This window comes from Primulina huaijiensis, chromosome 4 (genome assembly GCF_012295235.1).
Source record: "Primulina huaijiensis isolate GDHJ02 chromosome 4, ASM1229523v2, whole genome shotgun sequence".
NCBI lineage: Eukaryota > Viridiplantae > Streptophyta > Magnoliopsida > Lamiales > Gesneriaceae > Primulina > Primulina huaijiensis.
In genome coordinates this window covers 20,196,067-20,217,660 of record NC_133309.1, presented here as the reverse complement: position 1 = coordinate 20,217,660, position 21,594 = coordinate 20,196,067, and the positions used below count along the sequence as shown (strand labels likewise).

Here is a 21,594-nt window from a genome sequence, read left to right as displayed (position 1 = left end):
GGGATCGAGGGCGGGGACCAGTGAGCTAGCTCGAGTCGGCAGTAGTGGCACCCGAGGACCTCAGTTTCAGCACTTGCCATTTTGATGCTCAAACATTTTATTTGTTATTGAATACTTTAACTTGTTATTTTGGCAAGTAATAATTTCTTCCGCTGCTGTTTTGAATGTTAAATATTTTATCAGTTTTTGGTATGAATGAGGCACTCCATTTATTTTAAAAGAAAAATTTTAAATTTTCCGCAAATTTTCAAGTAAGGATTTTTAGGCCTCTACATAAGTATAAATACTTGTGCGGTGTCTTATGACAAAAATTAATCACTTGAAAACCAAATCGTTTACACAAAAACCTACCACTAGTGATTAAGACTAAAGTCAATTTCCTCAACAAGTTGAGAAAACAAATGCTTTCTAAAAATCAAACAACCAGAATAAAAATCATTCAAGAAAGCAAAAACATGATGCCAAAAGGGAATCCACGAAAACGATCTTCAGCCAACTTCGTTACGGATGTTGTCTGCAGATGTTCCCAACATTCAAGACAACACCCGATATCTGCACTCTTCAAACAGCAACATCTTTGTAGGATTATTTCTCTGAAATCTATGACGTGCACAAGTGCGTGCATGTGTGATCGAAAAGAGAGACAACCACGAAAATCTCCCACGAACAACTCTCACGAAAATCTCTCCAATAAAAACTCTTCCACGAAAACTTTCCACTACGAAAAACACTCAACGTAATTCCACAAAAAATTCCTTCACAAAAAAAAAACTCTCCCACGAAAATCAACTCACGAAAATCTCTATGAAAAATAACTCTTCTCTCTCTCTTCTCTTCCTCTCACGAAAACTCCCAAGCACGTCACCCTTTGCATGAGGAGAATTCTCTTATTTATAATTCACCTCATCTCACAAGGAAATCTAGAAAATAAAAAAATCAAGAGTTAAATCAATAATATCATATCTTCAAGATGTTTATCATAAATGTAATATCTAGAAAACAAAACTCAATATTCCACATAATCTTATCAAGAAGGAAATTAAATTTAAGTAAGATATTATATTACAATAAAATCTTAACATAATTATCTAGAAAGGCAGTGTGATAATTTTATTTTTGGATTGTTTTCTAAAGAAATCCTATAAATAGGTCTCCATTTGTAAAGATTTGATACAATTGAGTTGAGAGAAAAATATTATAAAATGTGTAGTGTGATAATTTTAAGAGTTTGAGATTTTTAATTTTTATCATAAATTTTTACTTTTTCACAACATATTTGATATTTTATCAAATAAAGAATATTTTCTAAAATATGTTTGTGCCATAATATATGCCATGCAGACCGGGTCAAAGAAGTCGCTTTGAATTAAGGGTTACGTTGACTTGAACATCAAGACCGTCCATTGCAGGCGAAATCGACGGTTCAAAAACCATCGCCATTTAATATCGACTTTCACGTAGCACAGAGGCAGGTTATTGGTATGAACACCAAGAAAAACAGAGCACCAACTAGTCTCATCACAATACTCAGAAAACCAGCATTTTCAAAATTCTCTAACTTTAGATACATGATAGCGACTATATATTCTCACGTCATTAAAAAATTAATAATTATAATATAATGTATTTGGACAAGAGTCGTGCAAATGAAGATGTGTATGAGTTATTACAAGCTCCACATATAAAATGTTGATTATTTGTTCTCGTTTTACGTAAATGATCGAGCTTGCTAAAAAAATCATTTAAATTAACTCGTGAAACCGACTGAACATGATATTGCATATCATAGGTGTTAAATGTCCTTATACAACTTGGAAGTTGGACTAGAACATTAGGCAAATAGGAGCTACTTTATTCCCCAAAGTCCCACAAATCATTAATTTCACTCAGTTCCTCAGAACTTTTTTACACAAAATCAAGACTGAATTCTTCTCATTACTTTAACCTTATTTATTNTCATCACATTTTCTTGAAATAACCCCTCTTCCAACCTTCTAGTCAAAACCTCTGCACTAAAACTCTGAATTTCGTCAGCTTGATACTCCATAACAATGGAGGATTCATGGATGCACTTCAGATTCTTGGTTTCTTCATTGATTTTCCTGCTTTCGTTTCCAGTTTCAAATTCCCAACTGGCTCAAACAGAAACCAGAATTCTCTTCCAAATACAGCAGCTTCTCGAATACCCACCAGTTCTTCAACAATGGAACAACTGGACGAACTTCTGTTTTCTTCCACAGAACCCTTCTCTTACAATTACCTGTTCGGACAATCATGTAACGGAGTTAACCATAGTCGGCAACAGAAGCTGCCCTTCTCAAAATCCCCGGGTCTCCCCTTCGAACTTTGCGGTTTCTGATCAGACTCTTTCTGCTAAATTCTCATTGGATTCGTTCTTCACCGTGTTGACTGAACTCTCTGGTTTACAGAAACTTTCACTGGTTTCTTTGGGATTATGGGGACCATTGCCTCCAAAAATCAACCGGTTTCGATCCCTTGTAGTGTTGAATATCAGCTCAAATTTCATATACGGAAGCATCCCCGGATCGGTATCCAATTTCCAGGGCTTGAAAAGTCTTGTTCTGAGAAAAAATCTGCTCAATGGGAGTGTTCCAGATCTAAGTAGCTTGTCGGTTCTTGAAAACCTGGATTTGAGCAGCAATTTTCTTGGACCCGGATTCACATCTGTAGGATTCAATCTTGTGTCCATTTCAGTGGCAAACAACTCCTTCAGATCTGAAATCCCTCAAGATTTCAACAAAATGATCAGACTCCAAGTGCTCGACGCGTCATCAAACAAACTCATCGGGCCAATCCCTTCTTTCCTGTTCTCCCTGCCATCCATCCAATACATCGAACTCGCAAGAAACCAGTTCACCGGAGCACTCTCGGCAGATACTTCCTGCAGCGCGAACCTAACTTTCGTGGACATCTCGAACAACCTTTTGATCGGGAAGCTGCCCTCTTGCGTCACGCCAAATGCAGGAAACAAGACGGTGATCATCATGTTCAATTGTCTGGCGAACACAACGTCGAAATACCAACGCCCTTCCTCTTTCTGCCGGAAAGATGCATTGGCAGTTCAGCCGCCGGCGAGAAACGGGAGGCAGGAATCGACTCTGAAACTCGGGATTGTGTTTGGGATCATCGGGGGAGTTGTGGGGATCTTGGTGGCATTTGGGTTCTTGATTCTTGTGATCTTGAAAGGAGCACAGAGAAGAAGATCGGGCGGCAAGAACAGATGCGACAGCTTCGTGATCGAGAAAACTTCATTTCGCGGGTCTCCCATCAGAAGTAAGTTTTCTAATAAATATCTTTTAATTTTCTTTCAATTTCTTAGAAACATGTTGTTAATTCTCATTTAATTTTTTTCTATATTTATTTTATTTATAAATATATCATATGTTATTATGGATATTCATTTTATCATATGATCATTGTACATTTTTTATGTTTTTTTTTATCTATATCTATTTGACGAGTTTTTTTAATGCTGATTTGTCATACTCTGTGTATTTTTGTTTGAGTTGGGAGCCAAATTTGTTATAATTGCGTCTCGAATTTGGCAAAAACTTGTGTGAAACGGTTTCACGGATCGTATTTTTTGAGACGGATCTCTTATTTAGGTCATACATGAAAAGTATTATTTTTTATGCTAAGAGTATTACTTTTTATTGTGAATATCGTTAGGATTGACCCGTCTCACAGATAAAGATTCGTGAAACCGTCTAACAAAAGACCTACTCTTCGTATTTTGCACTCTCGACGGAATCTAATTAGAATCCAGTCCTCTTTGTTAGAAAAACAAACATCTAGATGTCGTCGACTGGATTGGAGGAATGTAAGAAATATAAAATCCTCTCAGCTTTATTATACTATTTTTTCCAGTTTTTGTAAATGGTTTTTTTTTTTAAAAAAAAAACCATTTATACGGTGTTCATCTTTTTATTTTTATATGGTGTTCATCTTTTTATTTATAATTATAATTTTTGATATGTCCTTGGTATATTGTGACTAATTATAATTAGATATGTATATTTTGTGTGTTCCATAATTTCCCAGTTGTCTTATTTTCTTTATTATGCATATGTTATACTTATGTTCATGCATTTTTTTATGAAAAAAAACCAGGATATATAATATTAAACCAAATCTAGTATAATTACATACGAAATTAAAATAGGAGAGGGGGAGGCTCTTCGTAGCATATCAGACATAGAAGCAGTTTTCCTAACAAGAGTGTGGGTAGCCTGATTCGTTGCTCTAAAAATAAAAACAAATTGACATGAAGAAAATTCTCTAACTAAGAATTTACAATCTTCTACAATTAAGAGTAGACTAGAAGAATCTGGCTCCGAACTATTCAACCCTTCAATGACCAAAAGAGCGTCAGATTCAATAATGATATTTGGGCAGGGCAGTCTAAGGTTTTAAGCCAACTTAGGACTTCTCGAATGCTCAAAGTTTCCGCAATATTGGGGCTAAACTGTCCCAAGCAGAGTGCCATAAGATGCATTAATTACAAGACCCTGAGAATTTCGTGTAATGCAACCTAGCCAAATCGCCAAGAGCTCTCAAATACAGCAGCATCATGATCAATATTACACTTGATAACATTATCTGGAGGTTTTTTCTACTGTCGAAGCCCAAGTTGAGGTGAAATCCAGCAACCAACCGAAGCATGAGTAGCAGCCTTTAGCCATTGAGAATGGAGATTGAGAGCCGAATGGAAAATAACAGTAGTTGTCTTGCTCTTGCCATTCCATACAACATCATTCTTATTTTGCTAAATACGTACACCATAGAATAGTTGCTGCTAGCTCAAGAACTTGCTGCTAACATTGTTGAACTAAGTTATTCCACCACATTGACAAATGTTCCATTACGCTTCTTGTGATATCTTTGTCCCACATCTTAAAAATCAAATATTTAAAATGAGTTTATAATGACTTACAATGGACTTCTATAGCAACTTGAGTTAATAATTTTCGTAAAGCGAGGACGAATACGAAATAGTTGCTATAATAGGATTCCATTCTGCAGGCACGGGCCCATACTCGGGACGTGACACTCCTCCCTATTAGACTGCAAATGTAATTAATTTAGTCAACAACCAGCTGGCATAGTTAGTCAGCACCTGGTAAGTTCTAGATTGTAGATTATGGTGCATCTAAGCATATTTGTTCCGATGCTACTTTATTTTTGAACATGAAGCCTATGTGGAACTCTACAGTGACTCTTCCGGATAGCACTGTTATTCCAGTAACTGCACTTGGTGATGTCCGCCTAAGTTCTCATTTGTTTCTGAAGGATACCTTATATGTTCCACAATTCACTTTTAATCTGATATATGTCAGTGCTTTAACAGCAGACTCACGGCTTATGGTTCATTTTTATCGTGATCAATTCATTATTCAGGAGATCTCACCCCAGAGGATGATTGGCAAGGGTGATCGAGTTGGTGATCTGTACATCTTTTATCCTGTATATTCTGCATCACATATTATTGCTGCTGTGAATAAAGTGTCAGCTTCCATTTGGCACAATCGACTTGGTCATCCTTCATCAAAATCTCTTGATGCCTTGAAGACTTTCTTGCCATGTGATGACCTACATTCTATTCATTCGTCTCCATGCTATGTTTGCCCCAAAGCTAATCAACTTAGGTTACCTTTCATTGCTCACAATAACATGTCAGAATCATCTTTCGATTTAATACACTGTGATATTTGGGGTCCATACAGTGTACCTGCACATAATGGAGATCGTTTTTTTGTGACTCTTGTTGATGATTGTACTAGATTCACATGGGTCTTTATGCTCAAACATAAATCTGATGTGAGCTTTGTCATTCAAAGATTTTTTGCAATGGTTCAAACTCAGTTTCATACGACTATCAAGATATTTCGCTCCGACAATGCTAAGGAGCTTGAATTTAAAGATTTCTTTGCTCTACATGGAGTTTTGCACCAATTTTCTTGTGTGGATCGTCCCCAACAAAATTCTGTCGTGGAGCGCAAACATCAACACTTGTTAAATGTGGCTCGTTCTTTATATTTTCAATCCAAAGTTCCTATCCATTTTTGGAATGAATGTGTGCTTACCGCTACATTTTTTATCAACCGAGTTCCATCCTCAGTGCTTAAACTTAATTCTCCTTATGGGCTTCTCTATGGTTCTCCAGCCGATTATTCATTTTTCCGCACCTTTGGTTGCCTCGCTTTTGTGTCCACACTTTCCTGTCATCGTTCAAAATTCCATCCTCGGGCTCGCACCTGTGTGTTCCTTGACTACCAACCAGGAATTAAAGGCTACAAGGTTTACGATCTCGAAACCAAACATATATTTTTCTCTCGGGATGTTGTTTTTCACGAAGACATTTTCCCTTTTCATTCCATCTCATGTCCTGATTCTCTTGTTGATCCTTTCCCTGAGTTAGTTCTACCCAGGCCCCCTACAACTTTCGTTTCAGATTCCTCTGTATCATCCCCATTACCATTGGCTTCCCCACATTCAGATATTGTGCCTCCTCGTCGTTCTTCCAGACAGTCCCGTCCACCTTCTTATTTACATGAATATCACTGTAATTTGCTCACCAACACCCCTCTTTCTCTCATTTCTTCCACTTCTCCTTTGTATCCCATATCTCAATCTATTTCTTATGACCACCTTTCATCTGGATATCGAACCTGTGCACTGAATATATCTTCCAATGTTGAGCCCAAGTTTTATCACCAAGCGGTCAAGATACCTGAATGGCGTGCTGCTATGAAGTGTGAAATTGATGCCTTAGAGGCGAATAACACATGGTCTCTTGTGCCTCTTCCCTTGGGTAAACACTCTATTGGATGCAAGTGGGTTTAGAAAATCAAATTCCGAGATGATGGTTCTATTGAGCGTTACAAAGCTCGTTTAGTTGCAAAGGGATTCACTCAACAAGAAGGTGTCGATTTCTTTGATACATTCTCGCCGGTTGCAAAATTAGTCACAGTAAAAGTCTTATTAGCTTTGGCTGCGATCAAGTGTTGGCATTTGGTTCAATTAGATGTGAACAATGCCTTTCTCAATGGTGATTTGATGGAAGAAGTATACGTGGATTTGCCAATGGGATATGCTCGACAGTGGGAGCATTATTCTCCTCTTGTTTGCAAGTTGAATAGATCGATTTATGGACTCCGCCAAGCTTCACGACAATGGTACACAAAATTTTCCCAGGCCTTACTTGATTGTGGTTTCCAACAATCAAAGTCTGACTACTCCTTATTTACCAAAGGCACGGGTTCATCCTTCGTCGCTTTGCTTGTCTATGTTGACGATATTATCATTACTGGCCCTTCGTCTACTGCAATTGCGTCCCTTAAACAGTTCTTAAACTCTCATTTTAAACTCAAAGACTTGGGCACGCTGCGTTATTTTCTGGGCATCGAGATAGCACGGGCTGCTACTGGAATTTGTTTGTCTCAAAGACAATATACTTTACAGTTACTTGATGACACTGGTTTCTTAGCTTCTAAGCCTGCCTCCACTCCCATGGATCCTCGAATCCAACTCAGTTCCACTGAAGGCGAGATCATTCCTGATCATTCGCAATATCGTCGTCTTGTTGGGCGCTTGTTATATCTCACATTATCTCGTCCTGAAATTACCTTTGCCGTACATAAACCGAGTCAATTCATTTCCAAGCCACGAGTGCCTCATTTTCAGGCTGTTCATCACTTGCTTCGCTATCTCAAAGGCACGCCTGGGCAAGGAATTTTCTTTTCTGCTTCTTCTTCATTGCATTTACGGGCTTTCTCTGATGCTGATTGGGGAGCATGTCTTGACACCCGCAAGTCCACAACTGGTTTCTGCATTTTTTTAGGCGACTCTCTTATTTCTTGGAAGTCAAAGAAACAGTCGACTGTATCTCGGTCTTCCGCTGAATCCGAATATCGAGCTCTTGCAACAACAGCATGTGAACTGACTTGGCTTCAGCAGCTTCTCTCGGACTTTCACATTATAGTTACGTCTCCGGCTCGTATCTTTTGTGATAATACTGCTGCAGTCCATATTGCTTCCAACCCCATTTTTCATGAACGTACGAAACACATCGAGCTCGATTGTCATTTTGTTCGTGAAAAGATTACGCATGGCACTCTCAAACTCCTTCCCATTCGCTCTCAACACCAGCTCGCCGACATGTTCACCAAGCCATTACCGTCCACAATGCTCCTTCCTTTACTATCCAAGTTGGCGGTCCGAGATATCTACCGTCCTCCTTGAGGGGGAGTATTAGACTGCAAATGTAATGAATTTAGTCAACAACCAGCTGGCATAGTTTGTTGGCACAGTTAGTTTAAGATATTTTTGGTCGATAACCACTTGTGGTTGGTTGATGTACATATATCCATGTAACTGCTTACATTTGAGTAGAATGAGAACACAATTTCTTCCATATACGATAGTTCTCCAAATACAATACTCCCCCACATCCATTCAACATCTCTTTCGACTCGGCTTAATGGAATAGAAAGAATAAGTTGCTGTTTTCTCTCTGAGAACAAATCTTTCAAAATATCCAAATCCCAATCTTCTTATCTGATATCCGTAGAGAATCTACCGTAGTTGTGATCATTTCTGGGTTGTTCCCTGACTCAATAAAAGGGGTGTAACTTATCAGGTAACCAGGGGTCATATTTCATGGTTATATTCAAGGTAAGAACTGAATGTTTCCATCATACTAGTTTTTGTTTCACCGTTCCTCGTTATTTAGTCAATCTAGTATCAAGATCTTAAGTTTGAGACAACATCTTGAATTTGAGACCCTAACTTTAAAGAAAAATATATTACAATCAATATGGCGATGTGAGAATGTGATTGCATTTATTCAGGGCACATGCCACCACCAATGCGGATGACATCACTAGGACTCCCACCTTATCACATCTTCACACTAGAGGAAATGGAAGAGGCAACAAACAACTTTGATCCATCTGGTTTGGTAGTACAAGGATCACAAGGCCAGGTAAAATACATTATGCGTCTTCAATGTATGGAGATATTCGAGCATACTTGAAAAATTTCGAATATCGCTCGAGGGGCATACCAAAGTATCCCTTCTCGCCCCCTCGAATTCTCTCGAATTCTTGGAGGAGTCGAACGGTTATCGTGAAGCCATCTAGAATGAGCTAGATAACTCATTTTTGCTTCACAAGCAATTGTGGAGTGGTCCAAGTATAATTTTATACTTTAATAGTGGGAAATATATATAATCTTGACTTATGTAAGAAATCACTTTTCGTATACAATACCTTTATACTGTATATGTGACTGGGCAATCATTTTCACAGCTCTACAAAGGGTGGCTTAGGGATGGATCAGTAGTCCTAGTGAAGCGCATAAAACTGAAACAGAAGCATTCATCACAAGCTCTGCAGCGGCACATGGAGACGGTCATATCGAAGCTAAGGCATCGTCATCTGGTGAGCGTTCTGGGGCACTGTATCGTAACGTACCAGGACCATCCCAAAACAGCAAGCACAGTGTTTATTGTGCTCGAGAATATTGCATGTGGCTCATTAAAGGATCATGTTACAGGTATAGGACTTTTGCCTTTTTAAGTAACTTCAGTCACTCGTGTCTGAATCTTAGAATAGATGAGCACTTGATGACTTCATTTCTGGCAGATTGGAGGAAAAGGGATGCCATGAAATGGCCACAGAGAATGGCTCTCACACTGGGGATTGCGAGAGGGATACAGTACTTGCACACTGGAGACATCCATGGAAACGACCTGAAAATCAACAATGTCTTGTTGGATGATACCTTGACCGCGAAAATAAGCAGTTATAACATAAACTTACCTTCTAAGGTGCGTTTGTTTTACATCCCACCTGACAGCATTGAAAGAAACGGTATTTTAAGTAGCATTTTAAAGCATAAAACAGAGCAATTTTTCTTCTGTAATCTGATATATTCTTGAAACAGTTTGGTGGAGAAAGCCCTCCAGATGGACAAGTTCACTCAAATCAATCAAACAGGTAACTTTTTCAACTTTCATGTATATTTTTTTATCCCCTTCCCACAAAGACACTGTGACCGACCCGTATTTACTCGCAAGCATGGCATATATCTGCAGTGAAAATCCAGAAAAAGAAGACATTTATCAGCTAGGAGTGATCCTACTTCAAGTTATCATTGGCAGATCTGTAGATTCTCGAACTGAAATAGATGACCTGAAATTTCAGGTAATATAACTTTCGCTAAGAATTTTTTGTTCCATTTCCCTCATACTTCATCTAGCGCTTCTTAAATTTCTGAGCTACAGCTCGAGAGGAGCTTAGCCGAATCACCGTCAAAACTACGCGAAATGATCGACCCCTCCATACGTGGAACGTTTGCGTACGAGTCGCTGAAAACAATGGTGCAGATCACCTTAAACTGCCTGTGTAAAGATCCAAGCGTGCGCCCAACCATAGAGGATGTGCTTTGGCATATGCAGTACTCGGTTCAAGTTCAAGAAGGGTGTACAAATAGTGGAAATCTCAGCGGAAACCTTAGTGGAAATCTTAGCACAAAGTCGTAAACTGTGCTGCAGTGTTAGTAATTAGTTTTTATCTGTTTCTTACAACATAAAATGAATGTCTTATAATTTATGAATCAAATTATTCAATGGCTAACTAAAAATGGACTTGAAAAGATAAAACATTGGTATTAATAGACAGAAGCCTAAAGATTACAAACTGGAAGAACAATGTATTCATTCACTGCTCTAAGACATCTCACTTGTTCAATATTTCTTTAGCAGCAAATCCAAAGTAATCATCGAAGAAGTTTGGAGGTTCTGTGATAAAACACGAAATAACATCTCTCAGCGTAATTACCCCGATAACTTCATTGTCAAGGCCTGAAACGACGTAGATTCTATAAACTGCCATGGTTGCGAGTGTGTCTATTACAGAACCAAGCGTTGAATCGGGCTTGCATGTTATTGGTGTCAGAGTCTTCCCAATGTTGTCGGTCGCCGACGCAATAGTAGTGATGAAGTCCTTGGCAGTGAGCTCCCTGCAATTCACATGTAAATGAGTTGTTCTACAATGAAATGACTAACCCCATATAATTCAGGTCAAAAAGTTTCTATAAATTCTACCGGAAACTTGCGAACAGCTCGGGTCTGAGTAACAAGAATCGAATATCTCTGATGCTAACATTGCCAATGATTTTCCTGTTCGGTCCCTCAACAACTGGAAGACCTCCAATCTGTTTATCTTTCATTTTCTTGAATGCTTCTAGGATTAAGTCCTCGCTTTGCACACTTACAACCTCATCGATGCATTTTAGGAAAAAGGTCAGCTCGAGCGCAATGTAAGCCGACTGAAAATCAGTTTAATATAAGCAGTTACCTGATCTGAAGACATGAAAGGAAGTCCCAAAGCGGATATAGGATGACAAGTGATGCCGTCGAACCAGTCCCTGCCTTTGCATTCTTGGAGACCATGTATAACAGCCGATTGAGTTATGAAGTTCTTGACAGTCGGGCTGCCCATTTCAATAACAGGTACGTTCCGAAGCCTATATTTTGAAAGCAACAGCAAGACACTCAACATTGAACTGTCTGTTGCCACAGGAACAAAAGGCGCCCATCGATAGGATTTCAAGATCGAACTCACCTGTAAAATTATAACCCTATATTAAATCGTCTCCCCAACTTGTTAAAATACAAAACTACTATTGAGCTACCTCCTTCAAGCTCGATTCCGAGAAATAGTCCCTAAAATGATACCAGTACGCACAAAATTTATATAATTTGAGTTAAGCATATCTTTTACTTCTAGCTACGCGTTGCTTTTGACAGATGCTGACTTATCCATAAAGAGGCTCTTTAAGGTACACATAATTCAACCTTTTATGAAAGGTGGATTCTAACAAATTATTTTGGTGATTCATCCCTATCATAGAGAGATATAAAGCCATTGAATTTTTACCGTGCTCGACTTGAAAGGCTCTTCGTTAAGTAGAACATTGTAAAAATCTTCTCCTAGCTTATTTGCTGCCGTCGGTGCATCTTTTCCCATTCCTTTATCTGCAGCCATACCTCCCGCCACGGCCGCACCAACGGCAGCTGCAGTCAACCCAGCAACGGCAAGAGGACCCGTCGCCCCAAATGCCAGTGCTCCAAGACCACCAGCAGCACCGGTACCAATCCCTGCAGCAGCTGCCGAGCTAGCAGCCAGGGCAGCGGCAGCAATTTCTGCACTCTGTAGCACCCAAAGAACGATGGCCGAGTAATCCACGATTCCCAGATACCTTTCCCTCCAATCCTTGCTGTTTTTGGCATCAGGATTCACTACGGGGGCCGACAAAATGTTGGATTCCGACAGTATTTTGACAGCATCAAGAACCGTACTGTCTGCTACAATCTCAATAACTGGCAAAAATATTTCAGGGGAGATAAAATCAGACTACTAAATGACATCCAACATCCGGCACTCGTATATGATGAATCAACTAATATCCAATTAGAATCAGTTGCGAAATTTTCCATCTCTTAAGGGCCTTGATTACCTTTGCCTCCGGGAACTTGGGGGAACGACGAAACCGGAATATGCGCAAACGCGTATGTCAGAGACTCCTGCAATGTAGGAGACAATTTCTTTCTGCTTTGTATCGTCTCAAAGTACTCATCGCAGCTCTGAACATTACCCTCACGCTTAGATTCTTGTGCTTGAGCCATTTCTACCACTATATGTTAACACAAATGGGATCAGTTTATTCAAGGCTTCCGATTTCTCTCTAATCTAAATATACAAGAAAAGATATCTGAATTATGACATTTACATCATTACACGCGGTTACAAATTCTACCAAAGCTATACATATATAATAATTCGGATAATATGATTCACTCCACCAAATTAAATCTGGGATTCTTGCAGAAAAATCCATATTCGCATATGAATGACAATTAGCTTCTGATCGAAACACGTCATGAGATTGACCCGTTGACATGAATATTTCAATTTTATGATAACAGTATTAAAAATGAAAAGCCAAGAAATCAAGCGAGCGGAACTCAAGTACCTTTGTATGATGAAATCTTGATTCAAATCCTGAATCTGCTGCTACTCTGTAGAATTTTCTTCTCAGGGCAGAAAATGAGTTGTAGTTTGTTTTATGGGTTGCGCGCATGGGGTATCGGGTCTCTGCCACCTGTCACAGAATGCATGCACGTGTCAACTTTTCCTTATTTCTTTCGCTTTCTTTAAGTTTGTGCATATATCTAAGTACCAGCGCCGGATGATTACGTGTATGGTCGGCGTTTTTTATATATCCGTTTAATTAAGATTTACATAAAACCATATTTAATCAATTTTATAAAATTTTAAATTAAACCTAAAACATATTGTTAGGTAAAGTTTCTAGTCGATATTCAGAAAAACTGAGCTAAGAAAAATAAGCATTTAAATTTTTGAATAAAAATGAATAGAATCAAAAGTTTATTATAAAAATTGATTGTAAATCTTGAAAATTAAAGTTTATGAAAGATTTTAAATATGATGTTTCTAAGAAAATTTTTGCAAGATGAATCATTTAACTCCTTTTGATTTTGACATTATTTACAAGAAAGGTGGAGATAATCATCTACAAGAAAGATGAAGATAAATCATATACCAGATTTCTTAACCCGAGAATATATATCTTAATGTTCTTATTTACAGATATGAGTTCTCGAGAAAGAGGAGATTCCTCTTATAGAAGAAAAGGTGGTAGGGAAAAACCCGCTAATATTATTGCTCAGCATGGAAAACTGAGGCTTATAGCCCAAAACATTTCTAGTTCATCAGCTAATAATACTGAGCAAAATGATTCGTTATACAATGAATTTCAAGAATTCTTGAAACAAAAACAAAGAAATAATACAGATTCTCAATCTCAAGCATCATATGCTAATATCATTAAAGATGATGAAAGTGATTCAGCTCTATATATAGAGACAAAATATCGAGATTTAATTCTTCTTATAGAAGAAAAAGATATACAATGGGAAAAAAACTCCATGAACTATCATGGAAATATATTTAACCAATACATCATATGTATATGGTTCTTATAAAAAAGAAGATTTTATGAAATCTTATATTATCCACCAAAAGTATTGAAATAACTCACTTTTAAAATAATACTCAATAAAAAAGAAGTTATAACTTCTCAAAATTTATTATAAAAAAGATTATATCTATTGAATAATGTGGTATATATCAATCAGTAGAAAAAGAGTTTTATTCCCAAAATCATCAAATTAATTTTAAATTTAATTTTTGGGATTATATTGAGAGTTTTAATAAAACTCTATTTTATGTAAACTAAAAACGAAAACATACATGGTTTTTAAAAATCTGTGAAAATGTTGTCCATTACCTAGTTTCTAATTGGTTTTTAACATGGTATAAAATTTTTTGGTCCATCAGCAAAAATTTTGCCAGAGGTTTTCTTAAAACCAATGAATACTTGGTTAAATATTTCTCCAAGTATTAAAAAATCATTTTCAGAACATTGGATTGATGGCAAGACTTTATATCTATTTTTTATGGAATTTGGTATTCCATTAATATAGAAATGACAACCTGAATTTGGTTATACTGATGAAGGCATCCCTACTTAGGAAGGGTTAGTTCCACAAAATTTTGGGACAAATTATTAAGGGATGACCCTGACACAGGAAAACCCTATGGCTCGAAACTCTTCAACATATAGAAGGAAAAAAATTTATATCAGAAAGATTTTAATAAAAAACAAGAAAAAGAAAAAGATTCAATGAGCCCATTCAATATTCTTACTCAGAAATATTCTGATATCTATTTCAAAGAAAAAATGATTGAAGTTTATATTGAAGAAATGAAGAAAGCCCTTTATAAGCATATTGGATGTTCAGACTCTAAATCGGATAAATATATGGCTTCTGAATCAAACGAAAACCAATTCATCCATTTAATGCAAATGTAGGATGCTCAAGATTCAGAGGAAGATATTCTCAATTTCTATCATATTATTGAATTCAATAAAAGACAATATGAAAGAAGATTAAAATATTCATCTTTAATAATGACAAAGTTAGTGGAATATCAATATAAAATTTTGACTTTTGTAACCATGTTACTATTTGCTTTTATAAAGCATTGTACTATTTATATTTTTTAGTTAGAATTCGGGGTTTCATGTCTGGCTTTTCCTTCTATATATAGTTGTTTTGTATTCTTAGAAGGATACGGTCGAGTTTGCTCCCCTACCTTTTATGTAAACAACCCTTCTTAAGATTTTAATAAAAGCTTCAATTTCTGAATACACTTTATAAGTTTACTTTATCATTTGTTTTCTGTTTTTATTTACTGTTTATAATTTTTATTTCATAAGATTAGCCTGAATGACAAGCTAAAATTTTCGTGCTAAATAATTACCTTAATATGACATGATCTATTTTTGAAACCTTGAACAAAATTGAGATAATAAAAGATTTATTTGAGTTTTGGAATTCGAAGTAATATAAAGATTTTTGGTTAAAACATAAAGTAAAAGATGAACTAGGAAATGGTAAACACAATGTTCGAGTTTAACCAGGGAATAATAAATTCATGTTGTAGCCTTTCAGCCTGCTTAGTCGAGAGATGACATTTAAGGCATTTATGGGTGATTTTTATGAATTTATGTTTCTGAGGTGGACCTCAGTAATCATCTGTTGTTTAATTTATTTGGTATATCTTTGTTAATTTCTTTTATATTTTGTAAAAGTTCCATAGATGAACCTTATATTCATTTTTATTCCAAAGTTTAAATGTCTTTTTTTCTTAGCTCAGTTTTTCTGAATATGATATATCGGCTGGAAACTTGCTTAGCTGTATGTTTTTAGGCTATATGTCTTAAGAACATGCTCGATGGGTCTAACAATGTCACGTATCATAATCAATTGCATTTTTAGTATTGGTATCAGAGCCATGGAAATAGTTTGGTTTATGATTTAGCACTTTTATTCAATGAATATTTTCGGTATAAAAGAAACTGTTCAAAACAGTTTAAATGAAAAATATGATTTACCAGAGAATTTATATTTATTGAATAAATGGACTATTCCTAAGATAGAATCTAAAATGATTTATAAAGAGTAAGTCTCTTGTGAGACGGTCTCACGAATCTTTATCTGTGAGACGGGTCAACCCTACAATATTCACAATAAAAAAATAATATTATTAGCATAAAAAATAATATTTTTTCATAGTTGACCCAAATAAGAGATCCTCTCACAAAATACGACCCGTGAGACCGTCTCACACAAGTTTTTGCCATTTATAAATTAGGAATCTTTGAAAGAATTGGTTTCAAAGAAGTAGTTAAAACAACATAATCATCGGTACTTTTTCATAATGAAGAAATGATTATTAATTTAAACAATAAAGATATCTTACCTAATAGGAAAAATTATAGATTTATTCGTATAGGTTTAATTCATATTGCCTTTAGATCTTTAACTTTAGAAGGTTTACCAGAAAGCTTTATAGCAACTTTAAGATATGATAGAAATTTTAATTGAAAACAATCCCTTATGGGAATAATTCAATTCAGTCTAGCTCATGGTCCAATATATTTTGATGTTTACCCCAATTTATCTTTATCTCTGTCAGACATAAATATACTAGATTCATTAACATTAAATGTTAAAACACATGGTTATAATTATACTCCTGGAACATAAGTTATATGTATCTGTTATCGTGTTTATTATAAACCACTATTTACACTGAATCATATGTGTAAAACAATAGATAAAAAATTAAATGAAATTGTTCTTATGGAAACTAATTTCAATAGATCTAATATTACAACTCGTAGATCTATAAAATGAGAAGAAATTGAATTTCTAGAAAACTGGATAATTGAACAAACTGTTCCTAGAAATCCTATAATAAATAGATATTTACAACAAGTTATACAAACTAATGAAGGATATGTTCAAATACAGTTTAACAATGAACAAAAAAGATTGTTACCATTTTCTGTCTATGCTATATCAAGATCTAGTCATTCTTTTATGTCATATTTAGATTATATGGTGGATATTCTACAAACTTCTAGAGCCTCTACTTCTCAAATAAGAGAAGAGATAGAATCTTCTATAAAAGATACAAATCTTCTCTTCTATAAAAGATACAATAGAAGATTTATTTATTCATCAAAATAATATTGTACATCAAAGTAATTTTCAGAAAGTTATGGAAACTGATACAGTTTCAGAAATGAATTTTACTATTTAATGGATAAAAAATCAAAAATTAATTTTACTAAAGGAGCTCGTGCTAGAACGATGATCAATGCAGAATTTTATCAACCTAAATAGGAATCTTTCAGAGAATGGTATTTTAAAAATTTCTCTGAACAAGAATTTGAATATATTGTTACAGAATTTTATAAATACTCTGAAAACAAAAATAAATTAATATATTTTGTTTCTTGGTTTTTTAAAACGTTTATTATAGATTATATTTCTTTACTTGAAAGAAATTATAAACTTTATTCTGGACGAATTCAAAAATCTGTTTATCATCTTCATCAATATTTTATTATAGAAAAAATAATAAAGTTTTAAATTTCAATGTTTTTTCAAAATTATTTTATAATGATATGCTACAAATAAATGTTAAATATATTAATCGGATACTTGAAAAACAGAATTATACAAATCTGTATCTTACAATTATAGGAGAAGAAATTGTTTCTTTTAAAGATCGTATTGATAAAAATACTTTAGCTATCAATCAAATTAAACCCAATGTTCATATACAAACTAAAAAAGAAACTAATATTGTTTTTATTGCATCTTCTTCTAGTCAATCCCCTCCAGAAATAAAAGATTTTAAATTTAAGTCTTTTGTTTCTGATATAGAAAAATTACGAGAAGAAAAATTTAAAAATCTCTTAAATACTCTAAATGAAGAGTTCGAAAATAATAAAAATTCTTCTGATGAAGAAATTAATAAAATAAAATGGGTAGACAAACCTACCCAAACCAAATATTATTATAATAGACTCACTCCCATGGATGTTCTTTTTGTAGAACAAGAATATATTTTCTCTAATAGTTATAATGAGGAAAATATTTATGAATGGAATATTGATGGTTTTAATGATAAGCAAATTTATAATACTGCTCACAGAATGCTTATGTATAGCACTGTGTGTAAAACTTCAGGCAATAATGAGAGAAGTATTGCCAAAATTATTATATCAGGTTTTACTGGTCAACTTAAATAATCAATCTCATAAAGATGATATTTTAAACTCAAGTAAAACTGAGAATAATATTCTTATAGAGAATGCAGTTTATTCTCTTGTAATGACAATGCACTACACCAAAAACGGCATTCGACAACGGATTTTATCCGTTGTCGTAGCCTTTCTAAAACTGTTGTAACTGAGGGTGTTGTTGAAAGTCCGTTCAACGACAACGGTTTTTATCCGTTGTGGTAATATGTGTGATCCCAAGAATAAAATATCTTTGATGGTATTTTAGTAAATAAGTTAAAAAATATTTAATTTATTTTGATGGTATTTTCGTAAATAAGTTGAAAAATAATGAATTAATTTTAAAGACAAAATGATAATTAGTATCATATCTTTTCCATATGAAGTCCAAATGATTCGAGATTTGGATATACCATAGAAAACTCAAAGATATAGAAATTTCATGTTTTGAGTTTTGGAAAATTTGATCGTTTGACTGATACGAAGGGATATACCGATATTAAAATGTTAAATATTATATTATATTATTATTAATATAATATAATATTTAAAAAAATAATAAAAAAAAACTTTAAAATATAGACGGTGGAATTGATTCGTACCGCAATTTGTTTTCGACAGAGGGTGTGAGAGAGGAGAGAAAATAGATTGAGGGATTTTGATTTTTTTTTTCGATCGTGCGACTTATCGGTTTATCAAATCGACGAACCGACTTCAGTTCTGGGATCGTTGACATGAGATCTTCGATTTGAGGTATAAATTTTATATTTTTGGTGATGTTTGAAATTCGTCAATTTTTGGAATAAATTCGATAAATTGTTAAATCATACAGAAATTGAAGATTGTTGAACATTGTATGATTTTAACGAAGAAGAGATGATTATAGTGATGTTATTTTGAATTTTTCCCAATTTATTATAATTAGGGAATTTTAATCGTTGGATTGAGATTGAAGAATTATTTGTCAGTTATTATTAATTCTGATAAATATATGCGGTAGAATAACCGACAAGAAACAAAGTTTTGAAGTCGGAATTGAATTATGCTATGATTTGGATTTGATATGAATTTTAAAGTTTCAAAAGATATTTGAAACCTCTATTGTTGATATCGAATGATATTATGGATTGAAAAGGATGTGTTATTGATTTAGATAGAGTTTTTATACTGAAATCTTGAAGCTACATCGACGGGAACGAAGAATTGAGGTATGTTGCGATCGGGTAACATACGACAGGTATCTGTATTATATGATATATGTTTGATTGATTGGATTGAGATACATGTCTATATGCCTTATTTGTTGAGTTGATGTCGCATACATGACATGCACGTTGAGCTATGATCCTTGGATACCCTGATATGATTTGATTTGATTCTGCGGTTTGTGAATACAATGCTATGTTTGGTATTACATGACCCTTAAAGTATAGTCATTTGTGGCCCCGATGATTGATTGAGATTTGGGATTTGATGGTGCTTTGTCGACGCTATCATACGATTATCCCTGATTGAGGCCGGTGTGCCAGCTCGAGCATTGATTTGATAGCGATTCGATTGACTCTGACATGTGCTCAGTGGATGGGCATTTGACCTGATACATCCACGACATATATACATTGCATATCATATATCATTGTTTAAATATCTGTGGTATATATTGTGGTTGCTTCAGACTGAGCTTTGCTCACCCCAGATGGGGCTGTTGTTGTCTTTGTATGTGGACAATGACAGGTACTCCAGGATATCAGGAGACCGGAGATGGTACTTCTGGCGGGAGTCACAGTTTGAGTTGAGGTTTCGTGGTCTTTCCCAGTTTATATGTTATGTATCTATATACCGGGGTATGTCCCGAGGATATGATTTATTGTTGTATGAGTTGTTTTGATTATGTGTGGGCATGTTTTATGATGTGAGATGAAATACTATTTTTAGTATTCAAATAGCATATTTTGGGCTCATTGTAAAGAAATTTTAAACTCGTTTTCCGCTGTAATTAATTAGCCCTAATCAAATTGCATTGTAATAACGATTAGAATCTAAGGGCCCCACACGGAGTGGTATCAGAGCATAGCTGGGAATGCTCGATTGAGTCTTGTGTACACGTAATAGGCACAAATGAATTGTGCGTGTGTGTTTGAATTATTTGTATTACTTACTCCTACTTGATTTGATTTGAGTAAGTATCTGATGAGATTGATGATATGAGATGGTGATGATGTGAAATTGATATGAAATGTGATATTCATCATTTGATTTGTAGATGGATCCCACAAACGAAACTGCGAGTAGCAGTACTGAGAGAATAGTTGGACAATTTGAAGGGTTGTCCATGGATGTGGTAATGGCTCGATTCCAGGATTTAAAACCACCGAGGTTCTTTGGCACTGAGAGTGCAGAAAGAGCAGAGGCCTGGTTGAAAGATATCGAACACTTGTTTAATATTGTTGAATATTCCAAGGCTCGGAGACTGAAACTTGCTTTGTATCAGCTGAAAGATCGAGCTAAATCTTGGTGGGAAGCTGCTGAGATTGGATTGAAAGAGGCCGGGATTGAAGCCACATGGGATGTCTTCAAGGCCTAATTTTTGGAGCAGTATTCTCCTTCTTCTTATTATTCTGCTCAGGAGAATGAATTCAATAGTCTGCAGCAGGGAACGATGAATGTTGCGGAATATGCTTCTAAATTTTCTACTCTGTTGAAATATGCACCTCACGTAGCTGGGAATGCAAGGGCGAAATATAACAGGTTTGTAAATAGTTGACATCCTGCTTTATATACTTTTGTTGTTTCTGGATTGCCTACCAGCTACGCAGAGGCAGTTGAACGAGCCAAGGCGGCCGAGGCTGGACTTAGGCGGGGAGGTCCACAGTATACTCCTCCACCTCCAGTGTCAGCTCAGCAGCCTACTTTGCGACCGAGAGGTAAGAATTTCAAGAAGACTGGTTCTGGTTCCTCGTCTTCTTCGAGCTCTAGTGGATCTCAGCGAGGGAGTCTTGTGATTGCCCCTTACTGTAGCCATTGTGGGGGTAAACATACTATCGAGCAGTGTCGAGGTATGTTTGGTACTTGTTATCATTGTGGACAGGAAGGCTATTTTTCTCGTGTATGTCCGAACAGGGGTACGACTTCTTCCCAACCCCAGCCAGGATTTAGAGGTGGCCCTAGCATGATGAGACCTGCTGTTCCTGTTCCCTCTTTTCAGCAGTCGAGTGTCCCACGATATCGAGGACCAGGTGGTCAGATTGCCCAAGTTCCTCCTCAAGTTCGAGTGTATGCTAGGACTGAAGATCAGGCGAAAGAAGCTCCTGATGGTGTGATTGC

The 21,594-nt window shown here is 35.7% G+C and overlaps 2 protein-coding genes across 2 annotated transcripts; one reads left to right on the top strand and one right to left on the bottom strand.

Annotated features, from left to right (window-relative positions):
• Positions 1-1,958: 1,958 nt before the first annotated feature.
• Positions 1,959-10,564, top strand: LOC140975364 (probable LRR receptor-like serine/threonine-protein kinase At1g14390). The gene is made up of 7 exons (XM_073439036.1): positions 1,959-3,294; positions 8,871-9,004; positions 9,330-9,576; positions 9,666-9,850; positions 9,967-10,019; positions 10,118-10,226; positions 10,307-10,564. Exons 1-7 carry the CDS (start codon positions 2,052-2,054, stop codon positions 10,562-10,564), a joined length of 2,229 nt encoding a protein of 742 aa, XP_073295137.1. The 5' UTR covers positions 1,959-2,051.
• A 101-nt stretch (positions 10,565-10,665) lies between these two features.
• On the bottom strand, positions 10,666-13,317 carry LOC140975365 (SNF1-related protein kinase regulatory subunit gamma-1-like). Its single transcript, XM_073439037.1, has 6 exons — positions 13,060-13,317; positions 12,544-12,720; positions 11,964-12,406; positions 11,382-11,648; positions 11,129-11,301; positions 10,666-11,043 (listed from the first exon to the last, which is right to left on the bottom strand). Exons 2-6 carry the CDS (start codon positions 12,710-12,712, stop codon positions 10,761-10,763), a joined length of 1,335 nt encoding a protein of 444 aa, XP_073295138.1. The 5' UTR covers positions 12,713-12,720; positions 13,060-13,317; the 3' UTR covers positions 10,666-10,760.
• Between the last annotated feature and the right edge of the window lie 8,277 nt (positions 13,318-21,594).